We start from the raw sequence: 21,589 nt of genomic DNA on the forward strand, positions 1-21,589 counted from the left end.
TGAGGGAGCTGAGTCTCAAAGAATTCAACAATTTTCCCAAAGCCACACAGCTGTAAGAAGAGGAGCCCCCATTCTGCATTAGATTCCAGTTCTAGTTCCATCCTTTGGAGTTAGAATAAGATCAATCTCACTTGTTTTAAAAAAATTGATTTACAATATTATATTAGTTTCAGGTGTACAACACAATTATTTGATATTTTTATAGATTATACTCCATACAAAGTTATAATACAATATTGGCAATATTCCCGTGCTGTACATTACATCATTGTAATTTATTTATTTAATACCTTGTAGTTTGTACCTCTTAATCCTCTTTACTTGTTTTTGCCCCTCTCCTCTCAATCTCACTTTCATTCTGTAGTCAGTCAGAATGCCTTATACAGGTTTTGGTATTTTTAGGTCCGATCTCCCTGTGCCTCTTTCCTTATGGTGATATAACAGTACCCATCTCATGGAGTTGTTGTAAAGATTATACAAGCACTTATCATAATAAGTGCTCAGGAAATGTTAATTTCCCAACTGTTCCCACTTTTCCTTCTAGGAGGCCTAACCCCGTGGGCTCTAGGTTCCGGCGGGCACTGCACTCTCCCTCCCAAGGCCTCCCGCCTGAGTTTCCGCCTTCCGGAGGCTTTCCCTCAACTTTCCAGCCAGCTGCCCCTGACACAATCCTGGGAGAGTTTAATTAGGTACTGCCCTGAACGTGGCTTATTTTGGACTTTTCGAGTGCTGAGAGTGAGTAGGAGAGTGTGTTGGGGAATTCGGAACTGGGAAAAACAGCAGTCTCACAGGAAACAAAAAAACGCTCCGACCCTTAAATAGTGGTCTGCCCTACGGACGTGTTTACACCGCCCCCTCCGGCCGCCAGGCGGCGCGCGAGGACGCCGGAAGTCTGTCGCAGACTGCGCATGCGTCCTTCTTCTCCGTTACTCTTCCATTCACTTCCGTTGAGCTTTGCATAGCAGTTTGTCCCAGGCGACTACCCGTACGCATCCTAATCTAGCCAGGGAACTAAGAGTCGGCGGAGCGGGATCCAGGAGTTTGCTCAGTCCGGACGTCTTCGGGACCGGCAGGATGTGCTCCCTGGGGTTGTTCCCTCCGCCGCCGCCTAGGGGACAAGTCACCCTATACGAGCACAATAACGAGCTGGTGACGGGCAGTAGCTATGAGAGTCCGCCTCCCGACTTCCGGGGCCAGGTGGTCAGGGCGAGGAGGGAGGAGACCTACAGGCATGGGGGGCAGAGTCGGAGAGAATGGGGGAGCAGAGGCAACGTGATAGGGGCAGGGTCGAGGTCCCCAGACTGGAGTATTGGAAACAGCCTGGCTCAGGCTGGAGAAGAATAGAAGGGCTGGGATGTATTTAAGAGCTGGGATTGGAGGGTAAGGGATGCTGAGGGGCTGTGGTGCGGGCCTAGTGGGAACGGAGAGTGAGGGCGAATCTAGGGGATGTGAGGGTGCAGGAGGACTTCTGAAAAGTTGGTACAGAATCTGGGAGAACTGGGAAGGCACAACCTGGGGAGTTTTTTCCTGTGGTGTTTCTGGGAAGGAAAAGGAAGAGAAACTTACATTTATTGAGCGTTTGCTTGGAAGAAAGGCTCTGAGTCAGGTGTTCTCCACAAATGTTTTAATAATGTGATTTAATCACAGCAACCCTATGAAATATTATTCTAGTTTTACAGATAAGGGAGCTAAGACCTGTTTCCCTGTCCACAAGTGTTATATATATTTTTTCTTTTTCCTTTAACATACTTATTGGAGTATAATTGCTTTACAACGTTGTGTTAGTTTCTGCTGTATAACGAAGTGAATCAGCTATATGCATACATATATCCCCATATCCCCTCCCTCTTGCGTCTCCCTCCCACCCTCCTTATCCCACCCCTCTAGGTGGTCGCAAAGCACCGAGCTGATCACCCTGTGCTATGCAGCTTCTTCCCACTAGCTATCTGTTTTACATTTGGTAGTGTATATATGTCAATGTTGCTCTCTCACTTCGTCCCAGCTTACCCTTCCCCCTCCCTGTGTCCTCAAGTCCATTCTCTACATCTGTGTCTTTATTCCTGTCCTGCCCCTAGGTTCATCAGAATCTTTTTTTTTTTTTTAGATTATATATATGTTCGCATACGGTATTTGTTTTTCTCTTTCTGACTTACTTCACTCTGTATGACAGACTCTGGGTCCATCCACCTCACTACAAATAACTCAATTTCGTTTCTTTTTATGGCTGAGTAATATTCCATTATATATATATATATGCCACATCTTTATTATTTTTTAAAATTTATTTTATTTTTGGCTGCATTGGGTCTTTGTTGCTGTGCACGGGCTTTCTCTAGTTGTGAGCAGGAGCTACTCTTTGTTGCAGTGCATGGGCTTCTCATTGCGGTAGCTTCTCTTGTTGCAGAGCATGGGCTATAGGTGCATGGGCTTCAGTAGTTGTGGCATGCGAGCTTCAGTAGTTGTGACACGCAAGCTCTAGAGCGCAGGCTCAGAAGTTGTGGCTCACGGATTTAGTTGCTCCGCGGCATGTGGGATCTTCCCGGACCAGGGCTCGAACCTGTGTCTCCTGCATTGGCAGGTAGATTCTTAACCACTGTGCCACCAGGGAAGCCCACATCGTCTTTATCCGTTCATCTGTCGATGGACACTTAGGTTGCTTCCAGGTCCTGGCTATTGTAAATAGTGCTGCAATGAACATTGTGTTACATGGCTCTTTTTGAATTACGGTTTTCTCAGGGTGTATGCCCAGTAGTGGGATTGCTGGTCATATGGTAGTTCTTTTTTTAAGGAACCGCCATACTGTTCTCCATACTAGCTGTATCAATTTACATTCCCACCAACAGTGCAAAAGGGTTCCCTTTTCTCCACACCCTCTCCAGCATTTATTGTTTGTAGATTTTTTGATGATGGCCATTCTGACCGGTGTGAGGTGATACCTCACTGTAGTTTTGATTTGCATTTCTCTAATGATTAGTGATGTTGAGCATCTTTTCAGGTGTTTGTTGACAATCTGTATACCTTCTTTGGAGAAATGTCTATTTAGGTCTTCTGCCCATTTTTGGATTGGGTTGTTTGTTTTTTTTGATATTGAGCTGCATGAACTGCTTGTATATTTTGGAGATTAATCCTTTGTAAGTTGCTTCGTTTGCAAATATTTTCTCCCATTCTGAGGGTTGTCTTTTCGTCTTGTTTATGGTTTCCTTTGCTGTGCAAAAGCTTTTAAGTTTCATTAGGTTCCATTTGTTTATTTTTGTTTTTATTTCCATTTCTTTAGGAGGTGGGTCAAAAAGGATCTTGCTGTGATTTATGTCATAGAGTGTTCTGCCTATGTTTTCCTCTAAGAGTTTTATAGTGTCTGGCCTTACATTTAGGTCTTTAATGCATTTTGAGTTTATTTTTGTGTATGGTGTTAGGAAGTGTTCTAATTTCATTCCTTTACATATAGCTGTCCAGTTTTCCTAGCACCACTTATTGAAGAGGCTGTCTTTTCTCCACTGTATATTCTTGCCTCCTTTCTCAAAGATAAGGTGACCATATGTGCATGGGTTTATCTCTGGGCTTTCTGTCCTGTTCCATTGATCTGTATTTCTGTTTTTATGCCAGTACCATACTGTCTTGATTACTGTAGCTTTGTACTGTAACCTGAAGTCCGGAAGCCTGATTTGTGCAGCTCCATTTTCCTTTCTCAAGATTGCTTTGGCTATTCAGGGTCTTTTGTGTTTCCCTACAAATTGTGCAATTTTCTGTTCTAGTTGTGTGAAAAATGCCATTGGTAATTTGATAGGGATTGCATTGAATCTGTAGATTGCTTTGGGTAGTATAGTCATTTTCACAATGTTGATTCTTCCAATCCAAGAACATGGTATATCTCTCCATCTGTTTGTATCATCTTTAATTTCTTTCATCAGTGTCTTATAGATTTCTTCATACAGGTCTTTTGTCTCCTTAGGTAGGTTTATTCCTAGGTATTTTATTCTTTTTGTTGCAGTGGTAAATGGGAGTGTTTCCTTAATTTCTCTTTCAGATTTTTCATCATCAGTTTATAGGAATGCAAGAGATTTCTCTGCATTAGTTTTTTTTTTTTTTTTTTTGGATGAGCTGATATATTTAATACATGAAAATAAATACATGACTATTAAAATTTTAAATGTCCACCCACATATCACCTTGTGTTCCCTGCTGGTCCACATACTGTGCCTGGGAAAATTCCTGAGGCGTCCAGACTCAGCTGGAAACTCATCCTGAGCAGAAGCTTGGCTTGAAGGGAGGGAGAAGGAACCCTCCGGGTTGGCGATCATACCATTTATTCACACTTGGTGGCGAGACAATGTTGTGGGTGTGATGGAGTGGGGGGACCCTCCTGGGGGACACCCCTGGGTTGGCACTGATATGCCGTGTGGTTATGACAGAACTTGAAACAGGGATCTCCAGAGGCGGCCCTCATATCCACACCAGCGGCAAAAGCAGGGAGCAACCAGAGGTTGTCAGAAGAAAGGGCGGCACTGCCCACCCTCACTCTGTCTGTCCCCAGGAGTGCTTTGCCAATGCCTGGTGGTCTCCCCAAAGGCCCGCCCACCAGTGCCATCCTTTGAAACTCTGCCCTTTGCTGTGACCCCATGGGCAAACCTGCAGAAAAGACCAAGAAATTCATTTCCAAGGTGGCTTTGGTTTCTGGATGGCTCCGCCTCGTCGGGGGGTAACTGGCACTGAAACACTGACTGAATGAGCCCTGGGAGTCACCAGGGGGCTCCGGAAGGTCACTCCTGACGGGGAAGGTCTGGGATCTCGAGGCCCATTTGTCTGCATTAGTTTTGTATCCTGCTACTCTACCACATTCATTGATTAGCTCTAGTAGTTTTCTGGTAGCATCTTTAGGATTCTCTCTATATAGTATCATGTCATCTGCAAACAGTGACAGTTTTACTTCTTCTTTTCTGATTTGGATTCCTTTTATTTCTGTTTCTTCTCTGATTGCTGTGGCTAAAACTTCCAAAACTATGTTGAATAATGGTGGTGAGAGTGGGCAGCCTTGTCTTGTTTCTGATCTGAGAGGAAATGGTTTCAATTTTTCACCATTGAGAACGATGTTGGCTGTGGGTTTGTCATATATGGCCTTTATTATGTTGAGGTAGGTTCCCTCTATGCCCACTTTCTGGAGAGTTTTTATCATAAGTGGGTGTTGAATTTTGTCAAAAGCTTTCTCTGCATCTATTGAGATGATCATATGGTTTTTATCCTTCACTTTGTTAATATGGTGTATCACATTGACTGATTTGTGTATATTGAAGAATCCTTGCATTCCTGAGATAAACCCCACTTGATCATGGTGTTTGAACCTTTTAATGTGCTGTTGGATTCTGTTTGCTAGTATTTTGTTGAGGATTTTTGCATCTGTGTTCATCAGAGATATTGGCCTGTAGTTTTCTTATTTTGTGACATCTTTGTCTGGTTTGGTATCAGGGTGATGGTGGCCTCATAGAATGAGTTTGAGAGTGTTCCTCCCTCTGCTATATTTTGGAAGAGTTTGAGAAGGATAGGTGTTATCTCTTCTCTAAATGTTTGATAGAATTTGCCTGTGAAGCCATCTGGTCTTGGGCTTTTGTTTGTTGGAAGTTTTTTAATCGCAGTTTCAATTTCAGTGCTTCTGATTGGTCTGTTTATATTTTCTGTTCCTTTCTGGTTCAGTCTCAGAAGGTTGTGCTTTTCTAAGAATTTGTCCATTTCTTCCAGGTTGTCCATTTTATTGGCATAGAGTTGCTTGTAGTAATATCTCATGATCCTTTGTATTTCTGCAGTGTCCGTTGTTACTTCTCCTTTTTCATTCTAATTCTGTTGATTTGAGTCGTCTCCCTTTTTTTCTTGATGAGTGTGGCTAATGGTTTATCAATTTTGTTTATCTTCTCAAAGAACCAGTTTTTAGTTTTCTTGATCTTTGCTATTGTTTCCGTCATTTCTTTTTCATTTATTTCTGATCTGATCTTTATGATTTCTTTCCTTCTGCTAACTTTGGGGTTTTTTTGGTTCTTCTTCCTCTAATTGCTTTAGGTGTAAGGTTAGGTTCTTTATTTGAGATTTTTCTTGTTTCCTGAGGTAAGTTTGTATTGCTGTAAACTTCGCTCTTAGAACTGCTTTTGCTGCATCCCATATGTTTTGGGTTGTTGTGTTTTCATTGTCATTTGTTTCTAGATATTTTTTGATTTCCTCTTTGATTTCTTCTGTGGTCTCTCGGTTATTTAGTAGCATATTATTTAGCCTCCACGTGTTTGTATTTTAAAATTTTTCCTGTATCTAGTCTCATAACGTTGTGGTCGGAAAAGATACTTGATACGATTTCAGTTTTCTTAAATTTACCAAGGCTTGATTTGTGACCCAGGATATGGTCTGTCCTGGAGAATGTTCCATGAGCACTTCAGAAGAAAGTGTATTCTGTTGTTTTTGGATGCAGTGTCCTATAAATATCAATTAAGTCCATCTTGTTTAATGTATCATTTAAAGCTTGTGTTTCCTTATTTATTTTCATTTTGGATGATCTGTCCATTGGTAAAAGTCAGGTGTTAAAGTCCCCTACTATTATTGTGTTACTATTTCCCCTTTTATGGCTGTTAGCATTTGCCTTATGTATTGAGGTGCTCCTATGTTGGGTGCATAAATATTTATAATTGTTATATCTTCTTCTTGGATTGATCCATTGATCATTATGTAGTGTCCTTCTTTGTCTCTTGTAATAGTGTTTGCTTTTTTTGTTTTAATTTATTTTTGGCTGCATTGGGTCTTCGTTGCTGCACGCAGGCTTTCTCTAGTTGTGGCGAGCGGGGGCTACTCTTCGTTGTGGTGTGCAGGCTTCTCATTGCAGCGGCTTCTCTTGTTGCAGAGCACGGGCTCTAGGCACATGGTCTTCAGTAGTTGCGGTGTGTGGGCTTCAGTAGTTGTGGTTTGCAGGCTCTAGAGCGCAGGCTCAGTAGTTGTGGTGCATGGGCCTTGTTGCTCCACGACATGTGGGAATCTTCCCGGAGCAGGGCTCAAACCCATGTCCCCTGCATTAGCAGGCGGGTTCTTAACCACTGCACCGCCAGGGAAGCCCCTAGTCTTTGTTTTAAAGTCTATTTTGTCTGATATGAGGATTGCTATTCCAGCTTTCTTTTGATTTCTATTTGCATGGAATGTCTTTTTCCATCCCTTCACTTTCAGTCTGTATGTGTCCCTAGGTCTGAAGTGGGTCTTTTGTAGACAGCATATGTATGGGTCTTGTTTTTGTATCCATTCAGCCAGTCTATGTCTTTTGGTTGGAACATTTAATCCATTTACGTTTAAGGTAATTATCAATATGTATGTTCCTATTACCATGTTCTTAATTGTTTTGGGTTTGTTTTTGTAGGTCTTTTCCTTCTCTTGTGTTTCCTGCCTAGAGAAGTTCCTTTAGCATTTGTGCTGGTTTGGTGGTGCTGAATTCTCTTAACTTTTGCTTATCTGTAAAGGTTTTAGTTTCTCCGTTGAATCTGAATGAGATCCTTGCTGAGTAGAGTAATCTTGTTTGTAGGTTTTTCCCTTTCATCACTTTAAATATGTCCTGCCACCCCCTTCTGGCTTGCAGAGTTTCTGCTGAAAAATCAGCTGTTAACCTTATGGGGATTCCCTTGTATGTTATTTGTTGCTTTTCCCTTGCTGCTTTTAGTATTTTTTCTTGTATTTAATTTTTGATAGTTTCATTAATATTTGTCTCGTTGTGTTTCTCTTTGGGTTTATCCTGTATGGTACTCTCTGTGCTTCCCAGACTTAATCGACTGTTTCCTTTCCCATGTTAGGGAAGTTTTCAAGTATAATCTCTTCAAATATTTTCTCAGCCTCTTTCTTGTTCTCTTTTTCTTCTGGGAGCCCTATAATTCGAATGTTGGTGCGTTTATGTTGTCCCAGAGGTCTCTGAGACTGTCCTCAGTTCTTTTCATGCTTTTTTCTCTTTATTGTGCTCCCTGGCAGTTATTTCCACCATTTTATCTTCCAGCTCACTTATCCGTTCTTCTGCCTCAGTTATTCTGTTATTGATTCCTTCTAGAGTATTTTTTAAAATAAATTTATTTATTTTATTTATTTATTTTTGGCTGTGTTGGGGCTTCATTGCTGTGCACAGGCTTTCTCTAGTTGCAGTGAGCAGGGGCTACTCTTCGTTGCGGTGCACAGGTTTCTCATTGCGGTGGCTTCTCTCATTGTGGAGTATGGGCTCTAGGCGCATGGGCTTCAGTAGTTTGCAGCACGCAGGCCCAGTAGTTGTGGCTCACGGGCTCTAGAGCACAAGCTCAGTAGTTGTGGTGCATGGGCTTAGCTGCTCCGTGGCATGTGGGATCTTCCTGGACCAGAGATCGAGCCCATGTCCCCTGCATTGGCAGGTGGATTCTCAACCAGTGTGCCACCAGGGAAGCCCCTAGAGTATTTTTTTTTAATTAATTAATTTATTTATTTTTGGCTGCGTTGCGTCTTCGTTGCTGCGTGCGGGCTTTCTCTAGTTGCAGTGAGCGGGCGCTACTCTTCATTGCAGTGCACGGGCTTCTTATTGCAGTGGCTTCTCTTGTTGTGGAGCACAGGCTCTAGATGCACGGGCTTCAGTAGTTGTGGCTGGTGGGCTCTAGAGCTCACGCTCAGCAGTTGTGGCACACGGGCTTAGTTGCTCCGCGGCATGTGGGATCTTCCCAGGCCAGGGCTAGAACCCGTGTCCCCTGCATTGGCAGGTGGATTCTTTTTTTTTTTTTTTTTTATGGTACGCAGACCTCTCACTGTTATGGCCTCTCCCCCTGCGGAGCACAGGCTCCAGACGTGCAGGCTCAGCGGCCATGCATGTGGGATCTTCCCGGACCGGGGCACGAACCCGTGTCCCCTGCATCGGCAGGCGGACTCCCAACCACTGCGCCACCAGGGAAGCCCTGGCAGGTGGATTCTTAACCACTGCGCCACCAGGGAAGTCCAGCCCCTAGAGTTTTTTTTTTTTTTTTCGCGGTACGCAGGCCTCTCACTGTTGTGGCCTCTCCCGTTGCCGAGCACGGGCTCTGGATGCGCAGGCTCAGCGGCCATGGCACACGTGCTTAGTTGCTCCACGGCATGTGGGATCTTCCCGGACCAGGGCACGAACCCGTGTCCCCTGCATCAGCAGGCGGACTCTCAACCACTATGTCACCAGGGAAGCCCCCCGTAGAACATTTTTAATTTCAGTAATTGTGTTGTTCATCACTGTTTGTTTGCTCTTTAGTTCTTCTAGATCCTTGTTAAATGTTTCTTGTATTTTTTCCATTCTGTTTCCAAGATTTTGGATCATCTTTACTATCATTACTGTGAATTCTTTTTCAGGTAGTTTGCCTATTTCATCTTCATTTATTTGGTCTTGTAGGTTTTTACCTTGTTCCTTTGTCTGTAACTTTTTTTTTTTTTTTAAAGAAGATGTTGGGAGTAGGAGTTTATTAATTAATTTATGTATTTTTGCTGTGTTGCGTCTTCGTTTCTGTATGAGGGCTTTCTCTAGTTGTGGCAAGCAGGGGCCACTCTTCATCGCGGTGTGCGGGCGTCTCACTATTGCGGCCTCTCTTGTTGCGGAGCACAGGCTCCAGACGTGCAGGCTCAGTAGTTGTGGCTCACGGGCCTAGTTGCTCCGTGGCATGTGGGATCCTCCCAGACCAGGGCTCAAACCCGTGTACCCTGCATTAGCAGGCAGATTCTCAACCACTACGCCACCAGGGAAGCCCTGTAACGTATTCTTTTTGTCGTTTCTTTTTTTTTTTTTTTTTCTGTTTTTGATGGTGGTGCTGTATTCCTGTCTTACTGGTTGTTTGGCCTGAGACGTCCAGCACTGGAGTTTGCAGGCAGTTGGATAGAGATGGGTCTTGGTGCTGAGATGAGGACCTCTGGGAGGCCTCACTCTGATTAATATTCCCTGGGTCCTGAGGTTCTTTGTTAGTCCAGCGGTTTGGACTCGGAGCTCCCAGCACAGGAGCTCGGGCCCGACCTCTGGCCTGGGAACCAGGGTCTCGCAAGCTTTGTGGCGTGGTAAAAAAAAAAAGAAAGAAAGAAAGAGAAAAAGGAGCAGTACAATATCAAAGAATAAGAAACAAAATAATTAGAAAGATAAAAAATATATTAGGAAAAATAAAACTATAGTTGAAGTAACTGGTTGCTGGGGGTTGCTCCTGTCCCCTTAGGTGTCCGTGTTTCCCCAGCAGTGCCCGGTAGGTGCCCTACTTGTGAGGAGACACGAATTCCACATCCTTCTAGTATGCCATCTTGACTCTGCCCCTCTCCACAAGTGTTATATTTGTGGAAATGGGAAACAGGTCTCGGGAGCCCTGCCGAGGGTTGGAGATGGCAGGAAGTTCAGTAGAGATCTAGGGAAGAGACTGACTCACTGTCATGCCTCATTTCTGGCTCTAGTGGATCAATCTTCCTGTCCTAAACCTCACTAAGGATCCCTTGAAGACCCCTGGGAGGTTGGACCATGGCACAAGAACGGCCTTCATCCACCACCGGGAACAAGTGTGGAAGAGATGCATCAACATTTGGTGAGACATGGCAAAGGGTCTCTTGGGCCAGTGGTCTGCAGATCCTGGAGGCAATGAGGTCACCACCCCCCCCTGCCTTGGCCTTCCCAGCCCTCTCTAGCTCAGAGCTGTGTATCATTCAACGTATCAAATTATCAGTCCTTTTTGTGGAACTCAAGGCTGTGCAACAGTAGTTCCATTTCAACTCCAGTGACTTGCTTTCCTTTTTGGTTTAATTCTGTGGACCTGTTCCCTCCTTATGTCATTATTACTTTCTGAGCCTTTACTTGAAGCTCAGCAAGGTTAGGTATAAGGTTGCAGCGAATAATGTCATACATAGGTCATTCATTTTGCACATGTAGGAGTGAAACCTGGATTGAATTGCTGGCTGTGCCACTTTTTAGCTGTGTGACCTTGGTCAAGTTACTTAATCACTCTGTCCCTCAATTTCATCTGTAAAAGGGAGCCTATCTTACGAGGTTGTAGTGATGACTAAATGAGTAAAACACTTAGAACAGTGCCTGGCCCATATTAATCCCATCAAGGGTTAGCTATTATTCTTATTATTATCATCATCATCATCATACGTAGGATGAATTCCTACAAATGAAGTAGCTGGGTTCCAAGGGTATGTTCATTTCATGAGCTATTGCCATATAGTCCTCTGTTTAAGTTGTACATATTTACAGACCTACCGCCAGTGTATGAGACAACTATACTCCAATAAAAATTAAAAAACAGGGCTTCCCTGGTGGCGCAGTGGTTGAGAGTCCGCCTGCTGATGCAGGGGACACGGGTTCGTGCCCCGGTCCGGGAAGATCCCACATGCCGCGGAGCGGCTGCGCCCGTGAGCCATGGCTGCTGAGCCTGTGCGTCCGGAGCCTGTGCTCCGCAGCGGGAGAGGCCACAACAGTGAGAGGCCCGCGTACCGTAAAAAAAAAAAAAAAAAATTAAAAAACAACAACAAAACAAACACAGTGTATGAGAGTGCCTGTTTCCTAACACATGTGCTATCAAGCTTTGATATTTGATATTGCATTACAGTTTAATTTGCATGTCTGCTTGAGTGCCGCTAAACATCAAGTCATGGTCTGAAAAGCCATTCAGTCCTGGGTGCTTTCTCACTTTCTGCCTCTCTAGCTGCTGCTTCTCTTCCTGCTCTCTTTTTTTTTTTTTTGCTGTACGCGGGCCTCGCACTGTTGTAGCCTCTCCCATTGCGGAGCACAGGCTCCGGACGCGCAGGCTCAGCAGCCATGGCTCACGGGCCTAGCCACTCCGCGGCATGTGGGATCTTCCTGGACCGGGGCACGAACCTGCGTCCCCTGCATCGGCAGGCGGACTTTCAACCACTGCGCCACCAGGGAAGCCTCCTGCTCTCTCTTAAATGTTGGTGTCCCTAGGCTGGACTTGTGATTGATGCTCCACACCTGGGTGTTCACTTGTCTGCCCAACACCCTCAGTTAGAGATATTCCACAGGCTTCATACACTCAGCTCATTCAAAATCAATCTCTTCATTTTCCTCTCTAAGCTGGCTTCTTCCTTGTGTTTTTCATCTCAAGGAATAGCCTTCCTAGTCATATAGAAGCAAGTGCTTTGAATGTAGGCTCTGGGGCGGGCAGACAGGTTGAATCCTGACTCTGCTGTTTCCTACTTAGTTCACCTTTGATAGTTAACCTCTTCACACTCTCTGTTCTCTCATCTAATAAGGCTGATGATAACAATACCTATTTTGTAGGGTTGTGATAAAGGCTGAATTAGATGATGCATGTGGCGCATCTAGCCCAGCCCTGGCACAGTGTAAGCAGTATTAGATGCTATAATTAACACCTGCGTGTTTCCCTTGCTATTGCTCTTTCCCTTACTAAGGTCTAATTAGTCCTCAAATCCTGTCCATTCTACTTCCTCGAGCACTCAAATCTGTCTTTTCTCCATCCCCAGTGGTTCAGGCCACTTTGGCCTTTCTTCTAGATTCCTGAAGTAGCCTCTTAACCCATTTCTTTCTCTCCATTCTTTTTCCCCTCTAATCTGCAGCCAGACTCATCTTTCTAAAATGCCAGTGTGATCAGTTTATTCCTCAGCTTAAACTTTCTGTGGCTTTCCATTCACTATCTTAGGGCAAGTCTTTTTTTTTTTTTTTAATAATTTGTGTCGTAAATTTATTTTACTATTATTTTTTATAAGTCTACCTATTTATAAATCTATTGTTTATCAATCGATCTATTTTTTCTAAATCTATAAAATTTATTTTTGGCTGCGTTGGGTCTTTGTTGCTGCGTGTGAGTTTTCTCTAGTTGCAGTGAGCGGGGGCAACTCTTCATTGCAGTGCGCGGGCTTCTCATTGCGGCGGCTTCTCTTGTTGCGGAGCACGGGCTCTAGGCACTCGGGCTCAGTAGTTGTGGCTCGCGGGCTCTAGAGTACAGGCTCGGTAGTTGTGGCGCACGGCCTTAGTTGCTCCACAGCATGTGGGATCTTCCTGGACCAGGGCTTGAACCCGTGGTCCCCTGCATCGGCAGATGGATTCTTAACCACTGTGCCACCAGGGAAGTCCCTTAGGGCAAGTCTTGACTCCTTGATCTGTGCACAAAGCCCTGAAAGACCTCTGAGCCTTAGTTGCCTCACTGGTGGACAATTTATATATTGTCCTCTCATGGGTACAATGAAAGGACTATATAAAGTACATGTCACATAGTTGTCACTCATTAAGTGTGAGTGTTATTTTTAATACATGTTTATTGAGTGAATGAACAGATGAACTTAGCAGACTGAAGGGATCAGAGTAAGTGACTCACAGCTCCCTCTCCTGTTCAGGCGTGATGTGGGACTTTTTGGAGTGCTGAATGAAATTGCAGACTCAGAGGAGGAGGGTGAGTGTGTTTACCTCTAGCCTTCTCTAGTTTTATGGTTGCCATCTCCCGTCCATATTCTCCCTAATTCATCCCAATACCTGTTGGCCCAGAGCCTTTCCCTTTGGCCCTGTACTTCCCAGCCCATTTGACTCGGCTGGTGCCATCTTCTCTTCCCCTCCGCCTACCCCCATACCATAGAGTGGGTGTCCGGAGCACTTGTCGGGTGGAAGGATCTGGGGAGTGCTTGCCCTTACTCGTCCCTCACCTAGGAGGGTGCCCAGTGAGAGCCCTGCGAATGGTTTAATCACAGCTGCTTTCTCAACTCCACAGTGTTTGAGTGGGTGAAGACGGCATCCAGCTGGGCCCTGGCACTCTGTCGATGGGCCTCCTCCCTCCATGGGTCTCTGTTTCCCCATCTGTCTGTAAGTTTGGCTTCCCCCCGGCCCTCCCTGGCTGCTGCTCCCCCACTCCCACCCCCTCTCCACTTCCTATGTCTTAGGGTCAGGGTGTGATGAGAAGACTGCAGAGGGTATGAATGGTCCAGCTCCCCTGTGGGAGCGTCGAGGGGATAAGCTCCTTTTTCCCAGTGCAACCTCTACCTGCTTTGTTATTATAGCTCAGGAGTGAAGATCTGATTGCTGAATTCGCTCAAGTCACCAACTGGTGAGTGTACAAGCTCTGGAGCTTTTGTGGGAAGCAAGTCCTGAACCTTGGAACTTCTTCTGGGGAGAGGGAAATCAAGGCAGAGACTCCTCATACCCCTTTCCTGACTGCTCCCCACATTCTCCCTCCTACCGCCCCCAAAAAGAAAGAAAAGCAGTGAAAAATAATAGTGTCCTCACACAGAAGGGAACCCGAGCTCTGGGCCGGGAATGGCGAGGTGCAGGTCGGGACTCCTCACCCTCACTCCTGCCCCAGGTCCAGCTGCTGCCTGAGGGTCTTTGCGTGGCACCCACACACCAACAAGTTTGCGGTGGCCCTGCTAGATGACTCCATCCGTGTGTATAATGCCAACAGGTATGTGTGGGGCACGCTGGGTGGACTCGGAGTCTTCAGTCTCCATCGGTCAGTCCCCACTTCCTTCTCCAGCCTTGGTGCCCAGGGAGTCCTGCAGTTCCTGGGCCTGGTCCATGGCTCCTTCCAGAACTGGGGTCAGGGAGACCCCACAACTGGATGCATCCTCTTTCCAGATCCAGTCTTTATCCTGTCCTCTGTCCCACAATACCCACAGGCCCTGGATGATCAGCTTTCTCTCTGGATTTCCCTCTTCAACCACCACTCAGGTCGCTGTGCCTTAGTGTCCCTGCTTTGACCCCATCCCCTCCCCTTTCACCCCAGCACTATAGTCCCCTCCCTGAAGCACCGGCTGCAGCGAAATGTGGCGGCCCTGGCCTGGAAGCCCCTCAGTGCCTCCGTCTTGGCTGTGGCCTGCCAGAGCTGCATTCTCATCTGGACCCTGGACCCCACGTCCTTGTCTACCCGGTGAGTCCCAGCATTCTCTCTCTTACCTTGGCCTGAGGGTCGTGGCCATGCTGGGGTGGTGAGGAGGTCTGGAAGGAGAAGTTCTTTTTCCTTACAGCGCTTCCCAGGGCTACGGGAGAAGCAGACCTAAGGCCAAGGTGGAGGTGCTGAGAAGATCTAATCTAGAGAAAGGGACAGAACTGGGGGCTTCTGGGATTGTGGGGAGTTTGTACCTATGGATCATGGATTGGAAAGACTGTCTCTTTCAGAGGACTGCCAGATGTAGGTTTAAAGGAAAGGGGGAAGGGAATTAATATGGATAAAAGCTGAAACCGATGAAATTGGAAAAAATCCCGAGGACTAACTAAATATAAAACTAGAAACTGGTTCTTTAAATTATGAATAAAGAAGAAAACCTTTTGGCCAGCCTTAATAAGGTAAAATAGAAAATCAAAGTACACTATTTTCAAAATGGGAAAGGAGAGATAACTGCAAATATGGAAGAAAATAGAATTATTAGAGCATATTATATATAAGTTTAGACTAACAGATTTGAAAACCTAAAGGAAATGTTTGTCTAGCAAAATATATGTTATCAAAGTGGACTGTAGAAGCAATTAAAACGGATGAGCTCTACCCCTAAAAAAAGATGCCAGGCTGAGATGGTTTTATGAGAGTTCTAATTGTCAAAGAAAAGATAATCTCCATGTTATCTGAACTAATCCAGATCATAAAACATTTGGAAAGCCTCCTGATTTGTTTTATTTTCCTTTTAATAAACTTTGTGCATAATTTTAGATTTTTAGAAAAGCTGCAAAGATAGTAGAGTTTTGGTATACCCTTCACATCATCGTTAACGTCTGATATAACCATGTTAGATTTGTCAAAACTAAGAAACTGACATTCGTACATTGTTATTAACTAAACTCCAAACTTTGTTCTAATTTCACCAGTTTTCTCATTAATGTCCTCTTTCTGTCCCAGGATCAATCCTGATTTATTTCTTTTTATACAAATCTTTTAAAAAATATATATTATTTATTTATTTGGCTGCGCGGGTCTTTAGTTGTGGCACTCGGAATCTCTGTTGTGGCATGCGGGATCTTTCATTGCGGTGCATGGGCTCTCTAGTTGTGGCACACAGGCTCTAGAGCACACGGGCTTGGTTGCCCCGCGGCATGTGGGATCTTAGTTCCCCGACCAGGGCTCAAACCCACGTCCCCTGAGTTGGAAGGTGTATTCTTAACCACTGGACCATGAGGGAAGTCCCCATCCTGATTTATTTCCATAAACCTAATGTAACCTAAACCTGACAATAGGTGGTATAAGAAAGAAAATATTTGAGCATAGATTTTATTTATTTATCTACTTACTTACTTCCCTCCTTCCCTCCTTCCTTACTTTACTTCCTCACCATGCCTCGTGGCTTGCGGGATCTTAGTTCCCCGACCAGGGGATTTTTTTTTGTTTTAAATTTTTATTGCAGTATAGTCAATTTACAATGTTGTGTTAGTTTCTGCTGTACAGCAAAGTGAATCAGTTATACATATACATATATCCACTCTTTTTTTAGATTCTTTCCCATATAGGCCATTACAGAGTATTGAGTAGAGTTCCCTGTGCTATACAGTAGATCCTTAGTTATGTATTTGATATACTGACCAGGGATTGAACCTGCGCCCTTGGCAGTGAAAGCATGAAGTCCTAACCACTGGACTGTCAGGGAATTCCCCTGAGCGTAGATTTTTAAAATGCTTAATAAAATATTAGCAAATAGAGTCCAAAAGCATATTTTAAAAAAAATCGTAACCAAGTAGAATATTCCAGAAATTAAAAACTATTCACCATCAGGAAGTCTATTAAAATGATTGTTACATTTGCAAATTAAAGGAGGAAAGTGTTTCTATAAATAAATGCCCTTCTCAATAAGCATTCAGCTGAATACATAAACAGGAATACAAAGAGACAACCTAAACATAAAGAGTATATATGCAAAATCAGTGGCTACCATATTGAACAGTGAAATAGGAAATACTAAAGGTATTTCCAGTAATGTCAAGATAAAGACAGAGATGTCATTATCACCATTATTAACATTATTTGTGGAGGTTCTTTTGAGGGCAGTTAAGACAAGAAAAGGAAACATGGTAAAGTCTTGTGAAAGAAGAGAAAATTATTTTTATTTGATGATATGATTTTAAGCCTAGATAAGACAAGAGATTCAACCAAAAAAACCTATTTAATCAAATAAGAAATTTAAGTAGTAAGGTAACTGGATCCAAGAAACTAAAAATGTAATAGCTTCCCTTGGTACCAACAATAATCGGTTGAGAGGTTGCAATGGAAAATATGTTCTATTTACAACAGGTACAACGATTACTATAGATTACCAGGAATAAATTGTTAAATTTATTTAATCTGTTAGACATCTGAAGAAAGTGGTTGAAGAATATTAAACAAGAGCTTAATTAATGGAGGGGTGTGTTATATTCCTGGGTAGGAAAATTTAATGATGAAGATGTCAGATTAAGTGTATTTCCCATCAGAATTCTGCTGGCTTTTGTTTGTTTTCGTGAACTGGACAAAATAATAGAGTTTTTATGAAAGAATAAATGTGGAAGGATTGCCAAGAAAAGTTTGAAAAGGAAGCATATTGAGAGGAGATTTGCCCTACCAGGTATTGAAATATTTTATGAAGTTATAGTAACAGAAAGTTATTGGCATAAGATCAAACAAACAGATCAGTGTAACAGAACGACATTCAGGAACAGATCTAAGAATTTATGGAAATTTAATATATGATGAATTTGGATTTGCATTGCAATAGAGTAGTTTTTGGTTTTTTTTTTTTAGTGGTTTTGGCATAATTGGCTATCTATTTAGAAAACAATACAGTTTGTCCTTGCTTTACATTTTATATACAAATAAATTCCAAGCAGACAAAAGAACTAAATGTAAAAATAAATAAATAAAAGGACTAGAAGAATGTATAGAATGCTTTTTGGCCCATTCAGAATTATAGTATGATAATTATTATTATTTTTTGGCTGCACCGTGAGGCTTGTGGGGTCTTAGTTCCCTGACTGGGGATTGAACCCTGACCCTCAGCAGTGAGAGCGTGGAGTCCTGACCACTGGACCACCAGGGAGTTCCCAGTATGCTAGTATTATTAAAGTTGAAATGTTTGATAATATCCAATACTAGCAAGACTAGGAAAACTACAGGTAGAGTATATCGTGGTACGAACTTTTCAGAAAACATTTGTTGGCATATTTATCTTTTGAAAGGTTCAAGCCTTTTTTTACCTGCAATTCCACTTTAATACTCTATTCTACACAAATAATGACGAGTACATAAAGATATAGGGAATAGTTTTTGCAGTACCGTTTGTAACAACTGAAATATCCATTTGTGGTGGCCTGACTGAGTAAATTATAGTTCATCTATTCAGTGGAATGCAGTGGGGCCACTGAAAAGAATGAGATGGACCTCTGTAAACTGATGTATTGTAAAGTTAAGAGAGTTAGTTGTAGACTGGTGACCTAAGATCTCATTAGAGCTTAAGGGGGGTATAGTTGGGAGGAGAAAGAACAAGGTGGCATTAATTTGGCTAGTAGCCTGTACCTGTCAGGCCAAGAATGTGGCTCTGGAGATACAGAGCTGACGGACACAGCCGGGGCCCCTCAACTAGTTCCCAGTTTAGTGGGGGGGGGGGGGGGTTTGCCACGTGCGCCGTCTTTGATGAGGAGAAAATGATGTGGGAGCGCTGGGGAGGGAAGCTGATTCTGACAAGGAAAGGCGGAAAGACAGAGTTAGGAGCACAGGCTGAATTCTGGAGAGTGGTGGATAACTGTAGGAAGAGAAGAGATTGGAACCTTGAAGTGATGGCATGGATTATCCCATGCTCCAGGCAGGATGGTCCTGCGGGGAGAGGGCTCTCATCTAGAGCAGAACATGCATCTCCCCAGCCCAGTACCTTCTAGCTTTACTGGTCAAAAGTTTTTGTCTCGTTCAGGCTCTTTTGTCCCTTTCACCCGTTTTCCTTTCTGGACCTCCTGATAGTGACTGCCCTTCCTTCCTTCTTTTTCTTTAACTTCCATGATCCTTATTCATTTTCCCCAACCTGGATTTGAACTCAGAGGGGCCACTGGGATTGGGAAGTTTTAGCAGGAGGAGGCAAGGGAATAGAATCATGGGGCTTTCTTCCTGTTGTCTTCTGACTCCACGCCCCGTTTCCCCTCGGCAGACCCTCTTCTGGCTGTGCCCAAGTGCTCTCTCACCCTGGGCACACACCTGTCACCAGCTTGGCCTGGGCCCCCAGTGGGGGTCGGCTACTCTCAGCTTCACCTGTGGATGCTGCCATCCTGGTGAGTTGGTCCCCACGCCTCTTACCCTGGGGGAAGGAGAGGAATAGCTGTCCATTCAATCTTAAACATACCCAGGGGAAGGCGCTGCACCAGCCTGACTCCTCAGATGTAGATTTCTGCCTGCTCTCAGTATAAACATAACCCTATTTCCTCCTGTTTTAACTGTCCTTTTCCCACGTCCTCCCCTCTGGTTCTTTGTACCTTAAGGAAGGGCGGCCCCCCGTGGGATGGTAGGGATGCTTGAGTCTCCCCTGTCTCACTCTCTTCCCCTTTCTCCTAGGTATGGGATGTCTCAACAGAGACCTGTGTTCCCCTTCCCTGGTTTCGGGGAGGTGGGGTTACCAACCTGCTCTGGTCCCCGGATGGCAGCAAAGTCCTGGCTACCACTCCTTCTGCGCTCTTTCGGTGAGTAGGGGGAGGGCGGGGAGGGGGGCAGGAGCGACCTCGAGAAAGGCACTAGGCTCCTGGAACTGCGAGTGCCACAACCTTCTGTCCGCGTTCCCATTCACCTGAATGTGGGACTGACAGGAAGGGACGTCCAGGCTGTGACACCTAGAGTTCCTAAGCTGTGACCCGCCTCTCTTTGGCACAGAGTCTGGGAGGCCCAGATGTGGACTTGTGAGCGGTGGCCTACCCTATCAGGGCGATGTCAGGTAGGAGGGACTGTGCGTCTCAGGAGCGGGGGCGGAGGTGGGCCCTGCTCCCCAGGCGTGTCCCCCCACCTCCTCTACTCTCTTCCTCGTGTGCTTCCCCCCTGTATCCCCAGAGACCTCTTTCCCTGCCTTTTGCTCCCTGACCCCAGACTGGCTGCTGGAGTCCTGATGGAAGCCGCCTGCTCTTCACTGTGTCGGGGGAACCACTGATTTACTCCCTGTCGTTCCCAGAACGTTGTGGTGAGTCCAGGGAAACACTTCTGGATGCACAACATCTGGGGTAGTCGGAGGGAGACAGGAACCATCTGGAATGTGCTGCTCTGAAGGACAAAGGGAAGAAGCTTGGGCGCCTTGAGAGGTGTTGATGCCTGTGATGGAGAGGAGGCAGGGGCCAGTGGGAGGCCCCTTTCTTGTCCTTAAGAGCCTCTGCCCTGATCCGCAGGTGAGCGAAAGGGGTGCGTTGGAGGCGCGAAGTCAGCTACGATTGTAGCAGATCTGTCTGAGACGACAGTACAGACACCAGATGGAGAGGAAAGGTGAGCTGGGTGGGCGAGGGAGGGGCAGTGAGACAAAGCTGGGAGGGACCACGCTGAGCCCTCCCAACCTGCTGTTCTGACCCATAGGCTTGGGGGAGAGGCTCACTCCATGGTCTGGGACCCAAGTGGGGAGCGGCTGGCTGTGCTCATGAAAGGTAAGAGGAGGGGAGGGAGGCCTTTGCTCGGGCCGCACCATCTTCCCATTAATTGACTGTTTCCAGGCCCTGGCTGCAGTTCTTCTCTGCCCCTGCCCCTGCCCTGGGATCCTGCCTCCAGAGTTCCTTCCTATCCCTGCATCCACTTCTTACAGGAAATCCACGGGTCCAGAATGGTAAACCAGTCATCCTCCTTTTTCGCACTCGAAACAGCCCTGTGTTTGAGCTACTTCCTTGGTAGGTGCTGGGCAGGTGTGGTTCCCCCCCGCCGGCCTCCCATACCAAACCCATACCCTCTACACCTGCCTTCTGCCTCCAGCAGCCTGCTCACCTTTCCTTCTGCCCCTAGTGGCGCTGTCCAGGGGGAGCCAGGAGCCCAGGCCCAGCTCATCACTTTCCATCCTTCCTTCAACAAAGGAGCTCTGCTCAGCGTGGTGAGTAGGCCAGCTGCTGTGGTTGCAGGAGTGGGCTGAGGAGCGAGGGCTGCAGCTGTTGTGTGGCTCTGCTGTATGGCCGTCTTTGGGCTCAGACTGGTCAGACTTTGCTTTCCCCTCTCTCTGCAGTGCTGGTCCACGGGCCGGATCGCCCACATCCCTCTGTACTTTGTCAATGCCCAGTTTCCACGTTTTAGCCCAGTGCTTGGCCGAACTCAAGAGCCCCCAGCTGGGGGCGGAGGCTCTATTCATGATCTGCCCCTCTTTACTGAGACATCCCCAACCTCTGCCCCTTGGGACCCTCTCCCAGGGCCACCCCCTGGTCGGCCCCACTCCCCTCACTCCCGCATTCAATAATAAAAAGTGTCCTTTTTTTGTTTTCCATTCAATTATGAGACTCTTATCTTTACCCAACATTGGGGTATACTGAAGAAGAAAAAGCCATGGACTTTGGGTTAAGATCTTGGCTCTTTCACTTTTTAGTCATTTCTTGTGAATTTGGTCAAGTTATTTACCCTTAGAAACTGGATAGTTTCCAAACGATTTGGAAAGCAAAGCTGAGAAAATACCTAGCACAGGCTCTGGCACATAACAGATGTTGTACTTTTCCCAAGTTTCAGTA

At 45.3% G+C, this 21,589-nt stretch overlaps 1 protein-coding gene across 2 annotated transcripts; it reads left to right on the forward strand.

The window, feature by feature from the left end:
* The first annotated feature begins 940 nt into the window (after positions 1 to 940).
* AAAS (aladin WD repeat nucleoporin) lies at positions 941 to 21,356 on the forward strand. 2 transcript variants are annotated; one of them, XM_032645473.1, is made up of 16 exons: positions 941 to 1,197; positions 10,408 to 10,535; positions 13,324 to 13,379; positions 13,692 to 13,783; positions 13,978 to 14,024; positions 14,280 to 14,378; positions 14,700 to 14,843; positions 19,069 to 19,189; positions 19,470 to 19,594; positions 19,782 to 19,842; positions 19,992 to 20,082; positions 20,285 to 20,378; positions 20,466 to 20,533; positions 20,689 to 20,770; positions 20,883 to 20,967; positions 21,097 to 21,356. In XM_032645473.1, the coding sequence occupies exons 1-16, from the start codon at positions 1,075 to 1,077 to the stop codon at positions 21,322 to 21,324; spliced, it is 1,644 nt and encodes a 547-aa protein (XP_032501364.1). In that variant the 5' UTR covers positions 941 to 1,074; the 3' UTR covers positions 21,325 to 21,356. The 2 variants fall into 2 exon arrangements, with proteins under 2 accessions (XP_032501364.1, XP_032501365.1); XM_032645474.1 differs by lacking the exon at positions 10,408 to 10,535 and having other exon boundaries at positions 997 to 1,197.
* Positions 21,357 to 21,589: the final 233 nt, after the last annotated feature.

Source organism: Phocoena sinus, chromosome 10 (assembly GCF_008692025.1).
Source record: "Phocoena sinus isolate mPhoSin1 chromosome 10, mPhoSin1.pri, whole genome shotgun sequence".
Classification (NCBI taxonomy): domain Eukaryota; kingdom Metazoa; phylum Chordata; class Mammalia; order Artiodactyla; family Phocoenidae; genus Phocoena; species Phocoena sinus.